Source organism: Periplaneta americana, chromosome 16, assembly GCF_040183065.1.
Source record: "Periplaneta americana isolate PAMFEO1 chromosome 16, P.americana_PAMFEO1_priV1, whole genome shotgun sequence".
Lineage (NCBI taxonomy): Eukaryota > Metazoa > Arthropoda > Insecta > Blattodea > Blattidae > Periplaneta > Periplaneta americana.
This window is the reverse complement of record NC_091132.1, coordinates 1,630,388-1,653,633: the sequence shown is the minus strand read 5'-3', so window position 1 is coordinate 1,653,633 and position 23,246 is coordinate 1,630,388. Positions and strand designations below refer to the sequence as shown.

At 37.7% G+C, this 23,246-nt stretch overlaps 2 protein-coding genes across 3 annotated transcripts; one reads left to right on the top strand and one right to left on the bottom strand.

Moving 5' to 3' along the window:
- Positions 1 to 1,818: 1,818 nt before the first annotated feature.
- LOC138690986 (uncharacterized) lies at positions 1,819 to 11,663 on the top strand. Of its 2 annotated transcripts, none has more exons than XR_011329727.1 (2): positions 1,819 to 2,125; positions 9,285 to 11,663. XR_011329727.1 is itself a non-coding variant. In XM_069812604.1 (2 exons), the coding sequence occupies exons 1-2, from the start codon at positions 2,178 to 2,180 to the stop codon at positions 10,143 to 10,145; spliced, it is 867 nt and encodes a 288-aa protein (XP_069668705.1). In that variant the 5' UTR covers positions 2,089 to 2,177; the 3' UTR covers positions 10,146 to 11,663. The 2 variants fall into 2 exon arrangements, 1 of the variants encoding a protein (XP_069668705.1); XM_069812604.1 differs by having other exon boundaries at positions 2,089 to 2,183.
- Positions 11,172 to 23,207, bottom strand: LOC138690985 (uncharacterized). Its single transcript, XM_069812602.1, has 3 exons — positions 23,103 to 23,207; positions 17,358 to 18,394; positions 11,172 to 15,821 (listed from the first exon to the last, which is right to left on the bottom strand). The coding sequence occupies exons 1-3, from the start codon at positions 23,106 to 23,108 to the stop codon at positions 15,482 to 15,484; spliced, it is 1,383 nt and encodes a 460-aa protein (XP_069668703.1). The 5' UTR covers positions 23,109 to 23,207; the 3' UTR covers positions 11,172 to 15,481.
- Between the last annotated feature and the right edge of the window lie 39 nt (positions 23,208 to 23,246).

Here is a 23,246-nt window from a genome sequence, read left to right as displayed (position 1 = left end):
ACCACTACTTTTCTCTATCTACATTAATGACGTATCAAAGAACTTACAGTATTGCCGATATCACTTCTATGCCGACGACCTACAACTTTACATACATTCTAGACCCAATACGATCAATGAATCAATTGGCAAGTTAAATTGTGACCTAGCCACTGTCTCCACTTGGGCGGCCAATTTCGGACTCGCACTTAACCCAATTAAGACTCAAGCCATAATTATTGGACATAAGCGTTTAGTTAACTCCCTTAATAACAGTAATCTTTCAGTTGTTACCCTTAACAACACGCTAATCCCTTATTCATCTGTCGTACAAAATCTTGGCTTCTTTTTTGATAATAATCTAAGTTGGAATTTTCAAGTTAAAGAAACGATAAAAAAAACCGGTCCTCCATTCACTGTTTGAGTCGCTTGAGAAACTTCTTGCCCCAGCAACTAAAACTTACCCTAGTACAAACCCTAGTAATGCCTCACTTCGATTATTGTGACGTTTTGTTAAGTGACCTAAGTTCTGAACTGTCAGTCAAGTTACAGCGAGCTCAGAATATGTGCGTCAGATACGTGTGCAACATCCGACGGTATGATCACATATCACCGTCCTTCGCAAGTCTTTCGTGGCTCCGACTTAAAGAACGCAGAACTTTACACACTTTGTCTTTACTCTTTCGAATTCTGCACACTTCAACACCAAATTACCTTTCTTCTCGTTTCTCTTATCTATACTCTAACCACGACGTAAATACCAGATCACTTATCTGTGGCACGCTAAGTATACCTCTTCATAGAACATCTTGTTATTCATCATCTTTTACAATATCCACCTCGCGTCAATGGAACTCCTTGTCAAAAAGTATTAGGAGCTGCAAGACAACAACCACCTTTAAGAACAGCTTAAAAGATAACCTTATTAGCATTTCACTTCAATCATACTGATTTAAAATTTCACTGACTACATTGTTACTTTTTTCTTTAGACATCATCCTGATTGTGCTGTATTTTAATTGTCTCGTAATAATCTCTTTCTATTATCTAATATTATTTGAAATATATTAACATTGTATGTATTTTAGTTTAATTCTGCTACACAGCTTATTTCAGTGTTTAATTAATAGTTCATAGTATTTTGTTGTTTAATTTGTAAATAACTTTTGTATACATGTAACTCTCATCTAAATCAAATTGTTGAATTCTTTGTAAGTTCATGCACATGTATATACACTTTTTGCTGGTAGAGTGGAAGAGAAGGCCTTACGGCCTTAACTCTGCCAGCTAAAATAAATCATTATTATTATTATTATTATTATTATTATTATTATTATTATTCCTTCTTGTGCATCCTTCAGTAGACAGTTCTTCTCAACCAGTGACCCAGCCAATTCCTTTTCCTCTTCCTGATCAGTTTCAGCATCATTCTTTCCTCAATCGCTCTTCAATTTCTTATTTTGTCTGTCCACTTTACACGCTCTATTCTTCTCCATATTTGTACCTCGTTTTACCGTGACAACGCTTTTTAGTTCTTTTAGCACTCGGATTATTGTATTATTTGTGTCTTTGTTTTATGAAGAATTTTAGATAAGGGCGCAAATAGCCATAGTAGCTTACGTGCCCTTTTTAAACCCTACTACTACTACTACTACTACTACTACTACTACTACTACTACTACTACTACTACTACTACTACTACTACTACTTCTTCTAATCCACATTAGTTTGTGTGTAATGAGTTCGAAATGTAATTACATGAAGCCCTGGAAACGATTTTAATAATTACATTGAATATTGAAATGTGTAAACTTCTTGCTCCCATAACAAAATTGATGGAATGGAATCCGGTGTCTGTGGTGCCAGTAACAAAACATGGAGTGCGTCTCAGTGACTTCCGTTCCTTTGACTCACGGTAGAGTAAACAAAATTGCTTGAAATTCTTCTCCTGAAGGGACAGATTTGTGGCTCATTTGTTGACTTGAGCTTATATTAATTCCCACTTCAAACAATTGCTTCGTGTTGCAATACTTCAGGGACGTGAATATATAAACCGCTGATGACTACTTGGAGATAACACAATCATGTGTGCAGAACAAGGACTTGACAACAGAATAACTCAACATTTCTGATAATAAGTTCCTAGTAAGTATCTTTTAAGACTAAATTTGGGACGTTGCTACACAATTTTGTTCTTATGCAGGTGAGATGTGAATATTGTCTTTACGATGAACATATAGGCCTATGCCCATTATGTCATATGTGTTTCGCAAATTAAATTATTTATCTATAACAATTAGAGTCCACACCTGTGAAGTAACGGTTAACACGTCTGGCCGCGAAACCAGGTGGCCCGGGTTCGATTCCCGGTCGGGGCAAGTTACCTGGTTGAGGTTTTTTCCTGGGTTTTCCCTCAACCCAATATGAGCAAATGCTGGGTAACTTTCGGTGCTGGACCCCGGACTCATTTCACCGCCATTGTCACCTTCATCTCATTCAGACGCTAAATAACCTAAGCTGTTGATAAAGCGTCGTAAAATAACCTACTAAAATAAAAATAAAAACAATTAGAATTCCCATTTACAGTTAAGTTTCCTGAACCTTCATTCAACATACATATTTCATGGTGATCAAAGAAAACGAACTGTAGTGTCCGGAATTACAGTCCCAAAAGTGAGCTCTACTTCTTTGTTAATTTTTAATATTAATTTACTTCTTCAACAGTACTAAATACTTTGTTTATAGTGTGACTTTTATTTTTATTTCTACGAGTATTATTGCATTATATTTCTGGTGGTGTGAAATAGAATGCCTGATGGCTGTAATTACACCATAATAAATAGATAGATAGATAGATAGATAGATAGATAGATAGATAGATAGATAGATAGATAGATAGATAGATAGATAGATAGATAGATAGATAGATGGATGGATGGATGGATGGATGGATGGATGGATGGATGGATGGATGGATGGATGGATGGATGGATGGATGGATGGATGGATGGATGGATGGATGGATGGATGGATGGATGGATGGATGGATGGATGGATGGATGGACGGACGGACGGACGGACGGACAGACAGATAAATTAATTAATAAAGAAACAAACAAATAAATAAATAATAGTTCAATCCATCAATAAATAAGTACCGTATCGTCACACATATTTCCTGTCGCTTGTATAGGCCTAATAATTTCTACACTCTTATTCTATTAACAGTGAAGACACTTTGTACAAAACCATTCGTCTTCTGTGTATTACGATGTCCCGTAATTTAGTGCGGAGTAATAATATATCAAAAGCTTTGATGCAGTTCATTAATGAGATAATAGTTTTAACTTTCAGACTTGTTATTGTGTCGTCACATACGTAATGTCGGTTTTATAAGTTTGTATTTTGTAAGATTTTAATGATTTCCGTTAATTGGTCATTGCAATTTAAAGGACGCCATGATGATTATTGCATGTTGTGAGAATGTGACAGTCGTCAATTGAATTCCGTGGAATAAGGTTGCATGTAACACTAGGGTAACATGTTACACGGAGGTACTCAGTTGTTAATACAGATAATACAAAGTAGAGGTGATAAAGTCTGAGATTAGAATCCTTTTAAAACACTACAGGAAACAAGATTATAAAAGCAGCTGCCGCGGCTCGAAAAATACGTGAAGCAGAGGGTGAAAGTGTCGTTAGTGTTGGAAGAAAATCCACAAAAAAAGTACTCGTAGGTTGTCAGAAGAACTTAGTGTTTCAAAAGATACAACAGAGCCTTCATCGCCAAGTCAGAACGTTTGAAAAATCAACGGAAATTGTAGAGCAGTACCTCACGAAGTGACACCTGAACAGACTCAACGCAGAGTGAATATTTGTCGTTAGCTTCTCGTAATGCCTTAGATTGTAGATTTATTATAGTCCCGTCGCTCTAATTTCCGGCAGCCAATCGCGTTGCTGGTCTGGTACATTTAAACGTGTGCGTCTTGTGATTCGCTGATCCATTCCTTAAGGCTCGATAAATACATAATATAATCGCGCGCCATTTTAGCTCTTTCGTTGGCGTTCGCAGAAAGCACACGAAGACGTTATTTGCCGCTGAATTATTTGCTGAATTACATTGCGTTTGATTTATTATCATAAAACCTACGACATGATAATGTTTAACGGTGTGGCAAATAGACTCCTAGTATGGTAGCTCGGCAACGCAAGAACAAAAATGGCGAACGATATTACCTACCTAGACTTTATAGAGCCTTCACTTCCTAAGACGTAAGCAAAGAGGAGGAGTCACGCCGGGAATAACAGCGTGAGAATTGTCACATGTGATGAAAGTGGGTAAATTACCGCAAACAGTGGTTCGAGTCCTGTCAGCTTGTCAAAGTCGTCGTTAAACAAAATCGGTTCAACCCGAAAGTAATGTTGTATGTCTGGTGGAATTTTGAAAGTGTGATTCAGTAGAAATTTGTACTACACTGACTTACAGTCGATGCAGATCTTTATTATTAACTGTTATTGTTAGAATGGTTCATGAAGTTTTGAGAGAGAGGTACCCGGCATCGAAATTAGATTCTGTTGTAAGAGGACAATGTGAGATCCCATAGCGCTCAAACAGTCATGGAAAAAGCTCGGAAAATGAAAGGAATCGAATTGTATCACACTTGACATGTAGCCCTAATCTTATGCCTTCAGATTACCATCTGTTTCGATCCATGACCAACTTCCTGCGTGGAGGGAATTAAAACAAAGTTGGGAAGCCTTTGAAATGGATATCACTGAATTCTTCGCATCAAAAATCACAAACCGATATTTTCGCGGGAAGACCATAGAATCTTAACGACCTTTACATGAAAGAATGCCTTAAGATTTCGCTATGGAAAATTTTTAAATCGTTCATAATAAATCAGCCAAAGAGTACAGGACAAATTCAGTACCTCCAATAATAGCACAAAAATATCATAAGACAGAATTCCAGTAAATGGGTTTCTTAGGAGCATAGAAGTCAATCATCATCATCGTCCTTGCAGGTATTAGGCCTAGTGGCCTGTTACGGTCTCCGTCCATCTTTTCAGGGGGCGTCCCAAAGATCGTCTTCAATGTGGTATATAGCGGAGAATTTGTCTTGGGAGTCTGGAACGGTCCATCCTATTGATATGGTTAAGCCATTTTTGTCTATAGTGGTTGAGATGTTCATAAATAGGTGTAATTTTCAATTCTTTTGTAATTAGTTCATTCCTTTTGTGGTCAAGCAAGCTGTAGCCGGCAGTCCTCCTTAGAAATCTCATTTCCGCAGTTGTTAGGCGTTAAACATCTGAGTTTCGGACAGTCCAGGCCTCACTACCATACATGAGGACAGGTCTTGCTAGAACTTTATATGCTTTTAACCTGATATGTGAAAACCTGGTTGATGGTTCTTAAGCTCCATTAAAATGTTGAATATTTTCAGATATATCAGTAACAGGTAAATATGTCAAATTATAACCTAAATATTTAAATGAGTTTACCTGTTCTAACGCATAGATGTCAATGGCAATGGGAAATGGGAGGAAAAATATTTAAAACACGTCCTGGGAAGGGAGTTTGGGGATGAGAAAAACTGAATACGTGAGCTCCAAGCCTGTTGGTCACTTATCTCACTACGATTTTCGCCGTTCCACTGAAGGAACTTTAGCGAATTTTTGAAGGGGAAAAGCCGAAAATGGACATAACCTAACAGTTACCATGTGAGGGGGGGGGGGGGAGAAACATGACAGAACAGCCCAAGATGTTAAAGCCTGTGATCCTCGCAAGAGAAGGGATCCGAACCCTTGCACTGTGTGAGTGACACTAGAATAAAGTCGCCCCAAGTACCGAAGGCAACATGTGAAACCAAGGCTCCTTTTCCGAAGGATTTGATTTGAAAAAAATGCAGCAATTTGTGTAGGAAAGGTGTAGATCCGTGGCCCATTTCACTTAAGGCTCAACCCGACATTTGTTTTGAACCCCGGAGATGACAAACGCTTATTTCTATGAAAACTTTAAAATCAATTTTCTTTTCATTATGGCAATGGTGGGCTTTCCTGCGGCATTGCCGCAGTGACGTCAGACCTCAGCGAAGCATCGAACTTACCCCCTACCTTCCCCATCCCCCACTCCATGAAAATACTGCGCGTGTACGTGGCGGATTATACTGGATTGCTGTACTTCGGAGCTTTATTAGTGATACTGTGTCTTTCGCAGACTTATGTGTATCGAGAGGATATCACACTTACAAGAAAGGCGGTTCTTTCATTTCTCATGTTTAGAATTAGTTACAAATATTGAGGACGCGAACTTAAATATGTAAAGTTAAAGGTAAAGGTATCCCCGTAACATGCCATGAAGGCATTTGGGGGGCATGGAGGTAGAGCCCCATGCTTTCCATGACCTCGGCACTAGAATGAGGTGGTGTGGTCGGAACCACGCTCTGACCGCCTTTTACCCCCGGGAAAGACTCGGTACTCAATTTTATAGGAGGCTGAGTGAGCCTCGGGGCCGTTCTGAAAGTTTGGCAAATAATAATAGTAGCAATAATAATAATAATAATAATAATAATAATAATAATAATAATAAAGGTAAAGGTATCCCCGTAACATGTCATGAAGGCACTTGGGGGGCATGGAGGTAGAGCCCCATGCTTTCCATGACCTCGGCACTAGAATGAGGTGGTGTGGTCGGAACCACGCTCTGACCGCCTTTTACCCCCGGGAAAGACCCGGTACTCAATTTTATAGGAGGCTGAGTGAGCCTCGGGGCCGTTCTGAAAGTTTGGCAAATAATAATAGTAGCAATAATAATAATAATAATAATAATAATAATAATAATAATAATAATAATAATAATAATAATAATAATAATAATAAAGGTAAAGGTATCCCCGTAACATGTCATGAAGGCACTTGGGGGGCATGGAGGTAGAGCCCCATGCTTTCCATGACCTCGGCACTAGAATGAGGTGGTGTGGTCGGAACCACGCTCTGACCGCCTTTTACCCCCGGGAAAGACCCGGTACTCAATTTTATAGGAGGCTGAGTGAGCCTCGGGGCCGTTCTGAAAGTTTGGCAAATAATAATAGTAGCAATAATAATAATAATAATAATAATAATAATAATAATAATAATAATAATAATAATAATAAAGGTAAAGGTATCCCCGTAACATGTCATGAAGGCACTTGGGGGGCATGGAGGTAGAGCCCCATGCTTTCCATGACCTCGGCACTAGAATGAGGTGGTGTGGTCGGCACCACGCTCTGACCGCCTTTTACCCCCGGGAAAGACCCGGTACTCAATTTTATAGGAGGCTGAGTGAACTTCGGGGCCGTTCTGAAAGTTTGGCAACTTAAATATGTACATTCTTAAAATAGATCACCTGTTATACGAGTTCAAAGAACACAGATTCAGTAATTTTCAAAGGATGGAGAAAGATTTCAATATTTTTGCCACTCCTTTTCTTGTTTAAATTGAAAATGTTATCCCAGAATTGCAGTTAGAGATACTGGATTTGCAGAATGATGACTTCTTGAAAGCAGAATGTGAAGGTCTACTGGGGGCTAAAATTTTTTAAAAGATTTCCAGTATTACATATCCACTGCTTAGACAGTTTACTTAAAAATAATGAGTACAGTCATTTCCCATAACTATGCTCTTGGAACATAACTATTGTCCACCATACAACTATTAAAATTTTGTGCTCCTTAACGTAGCACCTTGTTTATCTATATTCTTGCTGTACTGTAGTTTGAAATCAAGTCACTGCAGCTATCTACGAACGGTCTATGTTACTTCTACAATGATCTTTGAATGGTTGTATCGTGGACCATAGTTGTGTGAAATGACGGTATGTATTCATCAACCTACCAGTGCGAACAGCTGTTCTATAAAATGAAATTTATAAAGTCCAGCCACAGATCCCGCTTAAGCGATGCTCATCTTCTTGCGCAACTGAAAATAGCATGCACAGATATAAATCCCAGTTTCTAAGAAATTGGTTTGAAAAATGATTAATTAAATATCACGTGAATGGACTATTCTAATTACATATGGTAGGTAGGAGTGCAGTGGCGCAACTGTCTGTAAATCCGTCACTGCACTGTAGAGTGCAACCCCTCCCACAGTATGTAGTTGCCATTTGAATCGTATCTTGTGTAACCGCGGCGAAAATGCGACTCACGAGCACATTGTGGCTCGCAGTGCATTTCCCTTGCTTCCTACCTACAACCCCCACCCTCTCACTCCTGGAGTCAAACTCCGTTCCATTTGTATTTGTCTCTAACCTGCGAGTGGCGTATCGTCGCAATGTCTCTCTAGAAACCATATACGTCTATAAAAACGAAAGTTTCAAGTAGGATGGGAGGATGCATTTTTTTGCTGACAATATGATGAGAATATTAAATGTATGATTTGTTCAAAAGTATTACTAGAAAAACGGTTGTGTAATAAAACGGCATTATAAGTTACTACATGTTACTGATGAAACATTAAAAGGTTAAGTGTTATTATTATTATTATTATTATTATTATTATTATTATTATTATTATTATTATTATTATTATTATTATTATTATCATCGTCATCATCATCACCATCATCTCTGTACGTCGATCCTTTTTCAGCAGATGTACGAATAATGCGGTTAGATCTTCAATTTAAACTCACAGATTTACAATGTGATGTTAAATGAAAGCTAGATGTAAGGACTTGACAAATGTTGAACTTTTCAAATCTTTGGCAAAAAATAAATATTTGAAGCTTCGTTCTTTCGCTTGCTCTGTTGAAGCCATGTTCGCTACAACTTACGTTTGTGAAAAATTATTTTCAACAATGAAAATAGTAAAAATCAAATTTAGATCACGACTGACAGACAAATACCTTCGTGATCAACTACGACTGGCAGTAAGTGACATAATTCCTGATTTTGAAACTTTGTCGCAGAGACATTCTGAAGACAATTAATTTTAGGTTGTGATAATGTGTCCTATGTTTACTTGTTCATTTCTTTCTTCGTTACACGTACTAAATATTAGTTTGTAGCCTTGTACTGTATATAATTTTATTTAAGTGCTTGACGTAAGGAAAATGAAAAACCGTTCATGTCAGACAGTTACTTCCCTTCCCCTTCGGGTGTCCGCCTCCCTCCATAGGTGCTATGCACGTTGCAGGTTACACAGTGGCTCGGCGCACGATAGCATTTTCGCCACCGCTGATCTCGTGGGTTGCGTTCATTTTGCCCACCACTGCATCATGAGAACATGAGAATGTATTGTGCGCGGCAATGGTTGTTTCAGGAAGACAGAATGCTAATGTTGGCAGTAGTCATAGGCCTGCTGCTGGCGCTGGGCAGCTGCGCAGTTCCGGATCAGCAAGCACTTGACGTGGACCACCTCATCTTCGGCGTACTGTCCCAGTCGAGAATGTCCAGCAGTCTCATGTCGAAGTCATCTTCGTCTGATTCTTATGAGGACGACGACTACGATTATGGGGTTCCCACCGTGTCTGACGAGGAAATCACTCGCAACGCCACCATTACCGTCGTGAACTTGAACAGATTCACTGACGAAGCAATAAGACAGAAGTTGAACCTGGTGTATTCTCTACCCCTCTTTCCAATCCGCCAAAAATTTTCACTTCAACTCGAGAACGGCCGGCAACTGAAAGGCGTGCTGAGGGCTCCGTACGGCGTGTTACAACGTATTGGAAACGTGGCCAGGGCTGGGGATGTTAAACTCATCAAAGTGAACAACACAATCAGATCTACAGGAGCTTTCAGCGTTTACGACGCAGATTTGTTGTACAATAAAGTTTACGTCAACTTTCTGAACACATTCGTATTTGGCTCGGTCAGAATTACAGTCTCTAAGATTTTCAGTCGATATGCAAACAAATTTACTTACATCAACGATACGGCGTGTGATATCAAGATAGAGGACTTTGAACTTTCCTTTCATAACGTTAAAGTCTACATCGACGGCTTGAGCGAGAAAGAGTTTACATTATCTTACTGGTTGGGCGCTATTATAAATTACTTAGGGAAAGATATTAGAAATGGAATTTTGAGCATGTACAGTGGCATGTTAAACCGCTCTTTAACACATCTAAGCTGTACCACCCTGTACCACAACTTGTTTCCCTTGGACGTGCCTAAATAACTTAGTCTGCCTTGAGTGACTGAACCACTCATATGCAAGTAGTGAAAAGTAACAGGAACACCAGCATTGCACTCCATTTCTTGTGACAGTATAATGTAGGTTATAGTCTACCACAATTAAATACAGTGGCATATATGGAAATCAATGTCTTATTTTTCCTTAGATTTTTACTAACATCAGAATTCAGTCCATTAGAAAGACTTTAATATGATATGAAGACTACAATTTTTTGTTCTGTATTTTAAGGAGACAAGGTAGTCTAGGTGTTTTCATAATGTGCAATGCCGATTTTAAGTGGTTATTTCTCCGAAAATATAAAAGGTGTTATTTACAAATTTTTACATATTACCCTATATGCTATAAAGATTACATTGGTGGTTAGTTAGTTATTAACTGCTACAGACGTGGACAAATTATTAGACTAAAACGTTTTTCTCCGAAACTTAATATAATTCGTCATTACAACTCTTAGTGTAACTATTACAGAGTCTCTATTGTTATAAATATGATTATTTACTTCTTCTGGTATATTTTTCCAAAGGTTAAGTATATTTTGTCTGGCTGTGTTGGTACTACTGGTGTTTCAATTATATACTGCAGAAGATATTCAACAGTCTGTTCTCCCATGGCCTGCATGAAGACCGGACATGAACGAAATTGAAAATCTGTGATCTGTACTGAAGAAGAAAGCGAAGAAGAAGAGGCTTACAACAAAACGTGGACTCATTTAAGCACTGTCTGATATCTGGCTAAATGATGCTGATATTCAAAGAAAGTGTCAAACTTTGGTTTCCAGCATCCCTCACAAAATCAACGTGTGAGTAAAGAATAAGAGAATGTTCACAAAATATTAGTAACCGCCAGATTCAATTTTGCGTTCATTATTTCAGTGCAAAATACATTTTTGTTCATTATTTCTGCCGATAAATACAGCTTTGTTGCACATATAATTAATTTAGTCTAATAATTTGTCCACGTCTGTATATTTGAATTTAAAAAAATTGTATTCAAATGAAAGAAGAAGAAAAAACAAAACAAAATTGTTTAATTCATGCAACTTTCTCCTGAAAAGTGGTTAATCTATATGACTAAAATTTGTTATACATATTTGCAAATACACTTATCTACGTTCACTAGCAAAATTATAAATCTAGTTCGATTTTATCAACAATAATCTCACTAGAGGTTTTGATTTGTCTAGAGAAAATCAAAACTCGTGTGGGATTTAATTGACTATTACACGATTAGAATAAATTATATAAAGATTAGAAGAAATAAGGTACTCTAATACGATAAAATATTAATTGGCTTACTAAAATTCTATTTCACTAATGTTAGCCTTACCAAAATGTTTGAACGGAGCCGCCATTTTCAGGTGACTGTGCTGGAAACGAATGACAATTGCAAAGCATGTTTTATAACATCGTAAAGAATTTTCAGTTTGTAATGTTGGCAAACAAACAAACAAATGCTATAGTAGTGATAAAAATAAACAAATGCTAGAGAAGTGACAAAAATGTGCGATAAGCAGCCATGATTGGTTGAAAGACGTCCTTTCGTACCGTTTTACTGGTCAGAAGTAGTATGACGTAGTAAAAGTGCACTAGTCAATTAAAAAAAATAATGTACTTTTATAAAAATTGTACCGAGAACAACCTGAAAATTTCAACACAAAAATACATCTAAATCTTGTAACTTACATCATCAATGTAAAAGTGCTACCATTAAGTTATTATATGATGCACAATGAGTGTGCAAATTTCAGCTCTGTAATACTAATAGTTATATATATATATATATATATATATATATCCTGCACAACGTTTTCACTTTCCTGTAGGTAGAAGAGCTTCTCTTGGAGGAACTGGACACTAAAGGACAGAGTTCTTCCTCTCCATGTGTATTAGCACATGTTAATTATGTTAATTTCAAGTAGAGCAACAGGGCTGCCAATAGCTGTGCTACAAACAAAAGAACTTTCCCGAAAATCCTATCTTCATACAAGACCGTCTCCAATACTCAAACCTTAATATAGAAAAAGATGGCCGCCGCTGCGGTCCAACCATTTCCATTTATTTATTTTATTTTATTGGATTATTTTACGACGCTGTATCAACATCTACGTTATTTAGCGTCTGAATGAAATGAAGGTGATAATGCCGGTGAAATGAGTCCGGGGTCCACCACCGAAAGTTACCCAGCATTTGCTCGTATTGGGTTGAGGGAAAACCCCGGAAAAGCCTCAACCAGGTAACTTGCCCCGACCGGGATTCGAGCCCGGGCCACCTGGTTTCGCGGCCAGACGCGCTGACCGTTACTCCACAGGTGTGGACATTTTCATTTATATAGACGGTTCCGCGATATCTTTATGTCAAAATAGTTAAATTTTTCGTATTTATTAAGTTGTCTCACTAAATTTTGTCTTAAGTAAACGTCCAGCGTTAATTTATGAGCAATGTTAGGTTCAATTTCAAAAGCGAGACAACAAGATAAGTACGGTACGAGTAGAAACACAGTGCTATGAAGTTATGAACTGGACAGTGCAAACGCAGCCTGAAAATAGTTTTCAGTAAGTTGAAAATCATACCCTGAAATCCTTACAAATTACTGCAGTAAATTTAGACGTTCACTAACAGTTGTGCCTGTGTAGAAACAGTGGGAACGAACTTTACAAAAAATCTATTCCACTTCAACAAAAAATTTAAATTATTTTTCAGAACAAAAAATACGGTGTTTTCCTTGAAACAATGGATTATTGTGAACCTTGTAAATGTTTTAAGGGTAGGTAGGCTATTTAGGATCCCATATTATAAAAAAAATAAATGTTGAATATGTGTCTGATATTTTCTGAATACTCTGAATTATATACTTAGACAAGCAATTCAATAATTCATGGCTATGATAGGATAACTCATCCTGCAGGAATTTTTACTTTCCCATCTTAGGCTTTCACTCCATACAATGTATCCAAGAATACAGAAGGAAGCTACTACGAGATGGATTTCTGAACTACGGAGATACACAGATCAGCTTGAGATTAATTTTAACCTGAACTGTTGAAACACAGTGTTTACTTCTCAACAAAGTGGGAAGATTTTCCAGAGAGACCTGAGAAAACCTGGTAGACAGAAGATACATGTAAGCTACTGCTGGTCGTCCAATAAGTAAGCCAGCGATTGTAACACTACCTGAGTTGAAATTAGGATACCAATTCTTTTTACCAACTCCCATACTACTAAAAGATCCCTAAAATACTGTGTTTTTAAAATGCTACGGAATCTCTCTAGCAACAATTCCTTTCTTCTTACTGGGTCTTTCGGTAAGCATTTCGTTAAGATGTCCTTTGCTGAATTGTTGCAGCCTACAGCAGCACAACCAGGCATATTTACGTAACAACATAAGTTAATGAATATATTTCACTGCATAATTTGTAATCATAGCAAGAATAATCCTACAAGTTTAAAGAACAATAGAAGATATTCATGTTTTATTATACAAAGCATCACAATAGCGCAGAAAACGTATCTAACACCATGTATAAAAATCAAATTTTAGCAGTATAATGGCCGTCGATACCACGTAACCTACTCGATCCATAAAAATTAATGCATTCACTATACTTAAAGTACCGGTATATTTCAATAATCTCTCGATCGTGTAGACTACGTTGAGTAGGCCTAGTTGTCTGTGGTTAGCAGTTTGTTTCCATGTATTTCAAATCCCGTCATTCAGAGCTGCAATAGGATAGTTCTAGAAATTTTCGTTAGTACAGAAACATCAAATCCGTAGGCTTACCTACCTAAGCGTAAACAAACTGTATGTATACTAACCTAACCTAACTTACTTACATAAGTAATATGGATCATTAGCATTACAATTAAGATATGTTGGTGGACCATGTCCTACACTATTGCCGTGTCTGTCTAGATAGCAAAGCAGTCTTCCGTAACGCCTTCCATGTTGCTATCTCTCTCTATCGTGTTATAATCAGCAACGTTGCATGCGTACAGTACTTACTGGCTTTTAAGGAACCCGGAGGTTCATTGCTGCCCTCACATAAGCCCGCCATTGGTCCCTATCCTGAGCAAGATCAATCCAGTCTCTACCATCATATCCCACCTCCCTCAAATCCATTTTAATATTATCTTCCCATCTACGTCTCGGCCTCCCTAAAGGTCTTTTTCCCTCTGGCCTCCCAACTAACACTCTATATGCATTTCTGTATTCGCCCATACGTGCTACATGCCCTGCCCATCTCAAACGTCTGGATTTAATGTTCCTAATTATGTCAGGTGAAGAATACAATTCTGTGTTGTGTAACTTTCTCCATTCTCCTGTAACTTCATCCCTCTTAGCCCCAAATATTTTCCTAAGCACCTTATTCTCAAACACCCTTAACCTATGTTCCTCTCTCAAAGTGAGAGTCCAAGTTTCACAACCATAAAAAAAACAACCGTAATATAACTGTTTTATAAATTCTAACTTTCACATTTTTGACAGCAGACTGGATGATAAAAGCTTCTCAACCGAATAAAAACAGGCATTTCCTATATTATTTATTGTGTGTTTAATTTCCTCCCGAGTATCATTTATATTTGTTACTGTTGCTCCAAGATATTTGAACTTTTCCACCTCTTCAAAAGATAAATTTCCAATTTTTATATTTCCATTTCGTACAATATTCTTGTCACGAGACATATTCATATACTTTGTCTTTTCGGGATTTACTTCCAAACCTATCTCTTTACTTGCTTCCAGTAAAATTCTCATGTTTTCCCTAATCGTTTGCGGATTTTCTCCTAACATATTCACGTTATCCGCATAGACAAGCAGCTGATGTAACCCGTTCAATTCCAAACCCTCTCTGTTATCCTGGACTTTCCTAATGACATACTCTAGAGCAAAGTTAAAAAGTAAAGGTGATAGTGCATCTCCTTGCTTTAGCCCACAGTGAATTGGAAACGCATCTGACAGAAACTGACCTATACGAACTCTGCTGTACGTTTCACTGAGACACATTTTAATTAATCGAACTAATTTCTTCGGAATACCAAATTCAATAAGAATATCATATAAAACGTCTCTCTTAACCGAGTCATATGCCTTTTTGAAATCTATGAATAACTGATGCACTGTACCCTTATACTCCCATTTTTTCTCCATACAGTAGGGTAATTTATTAATACATTTTCAAACACTGAATAGGAAGATCGTGGCAAAACGAGCAAGTTAAATGTCCGTAAATCATGGACCTTATACAACACACATTAGTGCCTCTCATTTAACAAACTCTAACGCTATGTTAGATGCCATAAACATTTTACGAAGTTCATTTGTTACAAGCTGTCGCGCCTGTTAGTGAAGTGTCCGTTGCAATCCATGCTCTCCAGGATCTCGCGGATCTCCTCGGCGATGCCTTCCTCGACGCTCTTGATGATGTTTTCCGTCGACTGGTTCGCGATGGAAGTGGCGACCGCTGACAGCACCCAGTTGAAGGGACCGAGTCCGGTCAGCCTCACGCTGATGCCCTCCAGGTGACGAACGTTCAGCTCTTGCAGAGTTGCTTTGCAGTCTTTGGAGAAGATATTCACGCGCAGCCGAATGTCTATGATATTCTTGCGGACTTCTCCGTTCACCATTCCTCGCGGTCCCACTCCGCCAAACTGGACTGCATAACTGAAAATCAAACAAAACACGCAGGATCAGCAAGCCTGCTGCAGACCTTCGCTCAGGTGCTTTTATTTGCGTTTGAATTGTGAAGCATCTTCAAATTTGTAAAGTTCCGAGAGAAGGAGCAGTCTATAGTTCAACACGTGATTTATTTATAACTAAAATAAAAATTCAGAACAAAATAGGTTCCCCCGTCACTACATAAAAAGTTACCAAGTAAATGTTGAAGTCCTTAGCAGATTCTAACCCATATTGTTGCACCGAGGCTGGCTCAAGTCCGAGAAAGACAACTGCGAGGAATGTAGGACATCAAATTTAACAGGATGTAGAATTGTCAAGTTTCACGTCGTTACACGTTATCTCTAGACCATCCTTGTAGGTAACCGAAAATGGAAGTTTTCATTTTAGTGTGGCTTAGCCTCCTCTGTCACCGGCCCCTTCACTTAATACTATTCCACCGTGCTATAGCTACTGGAAGTCGTCAAGTTCTTCTATTTAATGTAATGAAGTATTGTGATTTAACATCTCGACGGTATTTAAAAGTCTTTGCATGAAGTTACACAGTCACCAGCTGCATCATTACAGAAGGAAGAGCTGTTATCCAAGACTGAACGTCAACTGCCATGTACAGTAGTCATATACTGAGTGTAATTTGTTTTACAGACACTGAAGCAGAAATATATCAATTTAATATAATTTACATGTAGGGTGGCATGTCACTTGATGCAGTGGAGAGGAAATTTTATGAAGTTATGTTGATGAAAACTTAAGTTGTAAATTATCGAAAATCAAAGTTTTGTAGTGATTAAATGTGAACAACTTACAACATTGGGAGAATTTGTTATTGTGATTACCTTGACGAATAAAAATTGTTGCATTTGATCGGAAGTTGAGTATCAGATTACGTGCATACCGTCTCAGAAGATTATAAAAGTCTTTTAGTTACATTCTATATATGCAAATTAGAAAGGACAGGTTTTAGTAAATGAGTTTTCGTGTCTTATTGTGTAGAATAATTGATTAAGGCTCTTTGAAAGAGCCACCCAACTATGAAGAAAGTAGGAAATAATAAGAAAATGTATGTTCGTGTTATTTAAGTTGTTGATGTAGGTCAGTCGTAGTTATTTGAGAAATAAAGCTAATTTTAGTGGATTAATTAGCCTTACAAAAGCTCGAGAGGATATTTGATACAAACTCATTCGTGAATAGGCTTACAACTATGATCTTCAGAAGTAAATGTGAAAAGCAGCTATCCTCTCATTACAAAGAAATGTCTTGCAGTTTTACGTGGATTCTGAATAATATTTTTTTTGTGAGGAGAAAGAATTTCCACTGTTACATGAAAGTTAAAATTTTTATAGCAAAATATTCCTCGGTTAATTTTACAAAGTAATTAACGCAATATTTTCAGAATAGATTTATATGAAGTGTGTGGTTTGAAAGCAACTGGATATGAAGCTGAAAGTTATGGGAAGAAATGCACAGGACATAATTGTGGCCCCTAGCGTAACATCGTCTTTAAAAATGAACTGGTGAACTTACCGATTGAATCCAAACTGCAAAGTCTCGAGTTCCAGCGTGGTGGAAACTTCAGTGTTGCCCTCCACAACGCCAATGGTTACGTTTCCCGTCCGTCGAACAGTTCTCAAGCTTCTGAACCACCCGCCATCTGCGGTGAAGGTAGCGAATACCGTGACCAATCCCAGTTTCTTCCCAATTCTTTGCGAGTAACTTGAGAGAGGCAGTTGGTCGGGCAGTTCATCTCTCGAGGCGTTCAGAATCCGGTCGATGAAGTCGTTGAGGTTGAAGCGCTGGTAGGAGGCGAAGGTCGTGAAGTTGTTCCTGAGCCCTTCGTCCTGAATCAACTGACTCACGCTGACTGGCTCCAGGAGCTCGTTCACCTTGTTGTTCACGATGATGTCGACGTGGTAAGTGACGTCGTCGAAGATCCTCTCCGTGACTCGTCCCTGCACGTGATCGCTCCGGTCCTCGTTGACCGCGGTGTAGCCCGCTTCGGTCTGGTACTGGACACTGAACACCACGGACTCGGGCTTGTATGTCAGCAGCACCCCGTGCGCAACGAGACGATCCTCCGATAATGTCAGACCGCCGACACCGAACACGTCCACAGCGTTTAGAGTCAGCACGAATCTGCCCTGCCTCGCGTCTGGCGGAGGAGAGGAGTCGCTGGAAACCTTGTAATCTCCGGCCACCTCGATGCTGTAGATTGTTGCGTTGATGTTCAGGTTCATGAGGCGCAGGTCTGGCAACAACCTCCGCACTTGCAAAGGACTCAGCACAAGGTTAAGATTCGTCAGGTCGATTGTCGTTACGTTGTCGTTTTCCATGGTGATGTCGTTCATTTGGATGACGATTGTTCCTTCTGATACTGTTACATGCGACAGCGTGTTGTTCGCAAGATTTCTTTCAGCATCTTCAAGAGCACTTGCTACGTTGTCATCTATCTGGGGAAGTGGGTATGCGATAGTTTGTGAAGCAGACTGTCCGCAACACTGGAGCAGTGCACCACTTGTTACCAGCCACAGCATTATCTTAAACATCGTGTGCGAGTCCACAATCTGGAATGAAAGAATCAATTTATGTGAAGATTAATTTTTTTGCGCTATCTGCATTAATTAATCTTTTCATACATTATTCTCCTAACAACGCGTATACTGTAGAGTCCTGGCCGCTAAGTTACTAAATTGAGTGCGCTCGTTGTGTGATTACTGTTGATTTAAAATATATCTCAATATATAAAGAATGTTTCTATTTTTGCTTATAACTTTCGACTCAGTCATTTCCGGACCAGGGTTCCTTACCTTAAATTGATACATGTGCCCTTACCCATAATCCATTAAAGTTAGTAACACTAGCCCGGAAACACCCTGTATAAGTCGAACATGGAGTAAGGCCACTAAGGGAAAAGAACCAAAGGATAAAGATGCGATCCTGTGCAGTGGGTTGAACTTCGGCGAAGCTCAGTGGTTTGAGCGCCCAGTTCTACGCACTGGGAGACCCAGGTTCGATCCTCGGCGCCGGAGTGAATTCTGTTTCTTTAATAAGAAACGATAACAAACAGAATCAAGTTAACCTACCTAATAGTAACTACCTTAATTCTTTTTAAAAAATCCTTGCGTATAATTATGTCTGAAAATGTTCAACATTGAACGTTTAGTGCAGTTTTGAGAATGGAATTCACAGAAATACTGTATAAGCTGTAAATTTTACTAAAACGATAAGAATTATTTCATTTTTGCGACATAGGTACTTCTATGTATGGTGTGAGTTATAAACCAGACTCTGCAACGTACAGCACTGGCAATTATCGTCAAATATTTCTTGCGCGTGATCCGTAAGTACGAAAGGTATAGTGATTAGCTTCCTTGCATACTTTCGTATGGTATACAGTCTTCATTATCATTATATGCAGCATTTAATCCCAATTGTACGCAATGCTGCTAGATGGATTAGCAGAAGTGGAGGAGAAAACTTTTATATGGAAAAGGATCTCTACCTGCATTCATTGCACTAATCACGAAATCTGAGGATTTAGTTGAATATTGGCTGCACAATACTTCTTAAATTTTTTAAACGTTCCCCCAGACGTTTCTTCATCTTTCCATACGAATAAACAGTATTTTAGGGGATAATCAAGATTATTAATAATACTTCGTATTGTACAGGGACATTATTTTATTTTTACTAACATTTTTAATATTAACTTGGCTATACCTTTCTATTAACGATTTAAACAGGAAACACCGCTTGCTACCCCTTCCACGACTGGAGTTCGATGATACTGGCGTAAAATACAAATCACTTTACTAGGTATAGGAGGGAAGAAAAGTAGTTCATCCATTTATGTAAACTAGGAAATATCGCAATTTTGAGTTTGATAATTTTCATTAGGTTTTTGTTTAATCAAAATACAGTACTGTATTAACAATGAGTGTTTTACACACGAATTGAGCTATCCATTCGGAAGTATTAATTATGCAGTGTATATTGTACTGTTACAGCACATTAGAGAGAATGAAGTTAAATTGAAAAATAATTATAATATGGATATTTAAACACATTTTAGAAAATGATGGCCGTTCATTTCGATACAGGCTTCAGTTCTTTTGAGCATATTATCGCACTGCAGACTATTGTACCTAATTCCAATTACCAGTTTCGTTCTTCGTACGAAGAACTCATGTTGAAATAATTCTGTACCTACTCTATAAAAGAGTACCTTACGTACTGTAAATTCAATCTTCACTTCTGTCCGATCTGAAAAGATAAAATCACTCAGAAATGCTATCTACTGTCCGTTCAAGTAGTTTTGTCGCAGGGTTGTAGAAAGGGGGGGGGGGAAATCACCTGACAGTTAATTACTTAAGGAGGCCCTTTTATTGAAGTTATTTTAAACACTTGAATAATATTACGTAGACGTCCAATTCCTAACAGAAATTAACGTTTTCAGAAAAGAGCTAAGATAGCCCAGCTACTAGACTTTACAAAGGGGCGAACAGAAGCAGGTGGAGGAAACCGGGATGCGACATAGGGAAACGGACGACAGTACCCGTACGAAAATATGATTCAATATTGAAAGCTCTTTCGTCACTGGAAATCGCGAACATATTTCTGGAACGTACTATACTCAGTAACTCAGTACTGCTTACGCGCCCTCGGCTCTGTGTCGTGAACGGTTGGAAGTTTACTAGTAGAAGGTGTGGGAGTGAAGTACATTCCAAAACTCAGGTACAATAAAAATTGAAGTAAAAATAAAATGATGTCCTGTATAATGGTAACTATTACACTTTTATTACGTCATATTACTTTTGACCAATAAAACGGTACGAAAGGATGTGTTTCAACCGATCAAGGCTGTTTATCGCTACAATTTTATCACTTCACTAGCATTTGTTTCTTCGTTTGCCAACATTCCAAAATGCAATTTCTTTACGGTACTACATTATAAAACATGCTTTGCGATCGTCATGTGTTTCCCGCATAGGTAGTCAACTGAAAATGGCGGCTCCGTTTAAACTTTTTGGTGAAGCTAACATTGGTGAAATAGAATTTCTGTAAGTCAATTACAGCAAAATTTTATTGTATTAGAGTACTTTATTTCTTCTAATCTTTATATACTTTTTTATAATCGTGTGATAGTCAATTAAATCGGGCCTTGATTTTTTCAACGTAGATAAATCAAAAGTTCTAGTGAGATTACTGTTGATAAAACACCTGGGGAATGATTTGGAAGTTCCGTCGGCCAGAAACACACAGTTCTTACTAAGTTTAAGTAAATCCTCTGTCTTCTCTGCCTGAATCACATTGCAGGAACTGTCTTATTACTCCCTATATGGTTCCACAGGTGTACGGCCTTAAAGATGCAGGTATTCCTGGTCAATTTTTATTTTATTATCACTTTACATTGTATGTACGTACACTGGCAATAATGTTCGCCACTATGGAAGGACTGTGCTTTCTCAATTACAACGTTTCCATTCAATTCGCGAAAGTCAATAATTTTTAACGCGAGGATTTAATTTTCTTTCGATAAATTCACGAATGCTTCTTAGTCGTATAGTCTATGTATTAACAAAATGTAAAACTATTTTGATATTACCGTGACTATTACACTTTTACTACGTCACACTACTTTTGACCAATAAAACGGTACGAAAGGACGTCTTTCAACAATCATGGCTGCTTATCGCACAATTTTATCGCGTCCCTAGCATTTGTTTAATTTTATCGCGTCCCTAGCATTTGTTTATTTTTATCACTACCCTAGCATTTGTTTCTTTGTTTGCCAACATTTCAAACTGCACTGGTCTGGACGTCAAAAAAACAGAGAATTACAAACCACTCCAGTCGATACACAGCACTTTCAAATATGACTCACAATGGCATTCAAGAACAAGAATTAATAAAGATCACTGGTCATAGCTATGCATCTTCCCTGAAACCCTCTTTACAAATAAATGAAGAGCACCATTCGGAAATCCTGACTAAGTTGAGGGATACACCACGTACATCAACGAGTTCACTTTTTTTTAGTTACACGTCCAATATAACATCAACTGAACCACCAACCACTAAAACATTCAAATTTGAAAATTGTACTTTCAATAATTGTTTCTTTTAAAATTATTCATGTTTATTTTTTTATTTCACCATCGTTAATTAAAACGTTTCTTGTTTATTTCATCATCCCTAATTAAAACTTTTCTAACACTCGTTTATATTATTTAGGTCATGTTTGTTATAGGTTCTGCTATATGATATTATGGATAGTCACGTATCAGAGATTGTTTAATACAAAGATTTATTGAAAATCATCTGTCAAGTGACGATTACTGGGATCCGGATGATTGAAGTGGAATGCAAATGTTTTAATAAAAATGAAACTGAATCAACAAACCCTTCTTGACTAGTAACCGTCGACAGAGTTCAGTGAAGATTCCATAGTTGGCACAACTGATAAGAAAACAGCTAATCATAACACACTAGTGTCATCTAGCGTAATGTTGAGATGGTACAATAATACATTTGAAGACAGTTGTATTTTCGTAAGCCAATTAATATTTTATTGTATTGGAGTACTTTGTTACTTCTAATCTTTATATACTTTCTTCTAATCGTGTAATAGTCAATTAAATCCCACTGGAGTTTTGATTTTCTCTAGATAAATCAAAACCTCTAGTGAGATTACTGTTGATAATAATAATAATAATAATAATAATAATAATAATAATAATAATAATAATAATAATAATAATAATAATAATAATAATAATAATAATGGACTGAAATAGAATTGTAACTTGGAATTGAGGTTAAAAGTCTAGTGCGCAAAAGAAGCTTTGAATTGAAGAGTCCACTGCAAGAATGATGGATGTCAGTTTCTTGTCGAAAATGAACCAAGACTGTCAATGCATAGCTTAAGACATATAGAATGTACATAGAGAGTTATATGGCATTAACACTGATAGTCATTGTCCAGTAATGATCGGAAAATCACAGTTAAGCTTTGAGCGCTAAGCATTTCAAACTTTCAATTGCTTCTCCTGAAAAATGTATTCCAAATGACATCCATCATTCTTGTAGTGGATTCTTCAATTGTAATATTTTGCTTAATTCGTCTATAGAGACTATTCAGAAATGGAGGTAGTGAAATAAGATTAGCATGAATAGATACTCTAATAATATTCCTCAGGCACGTTGTCAGTGTTGAATTTAACAGTTGGAATCACCAGCCGACGTAATCGCAGCTGCTACAGGTTTACTTACCTTCATTAATTTGAAAGCCTCTCTGCTCAGCACCCTCTCAGCAGTTGGTCTCCTTCCTCCGGCTGAATAATGTTATTACAACGCGCAGATTGTATTTATATTTCGCAGGAAGAAAAATTTATCGAAAGTACACATGAAAATGCA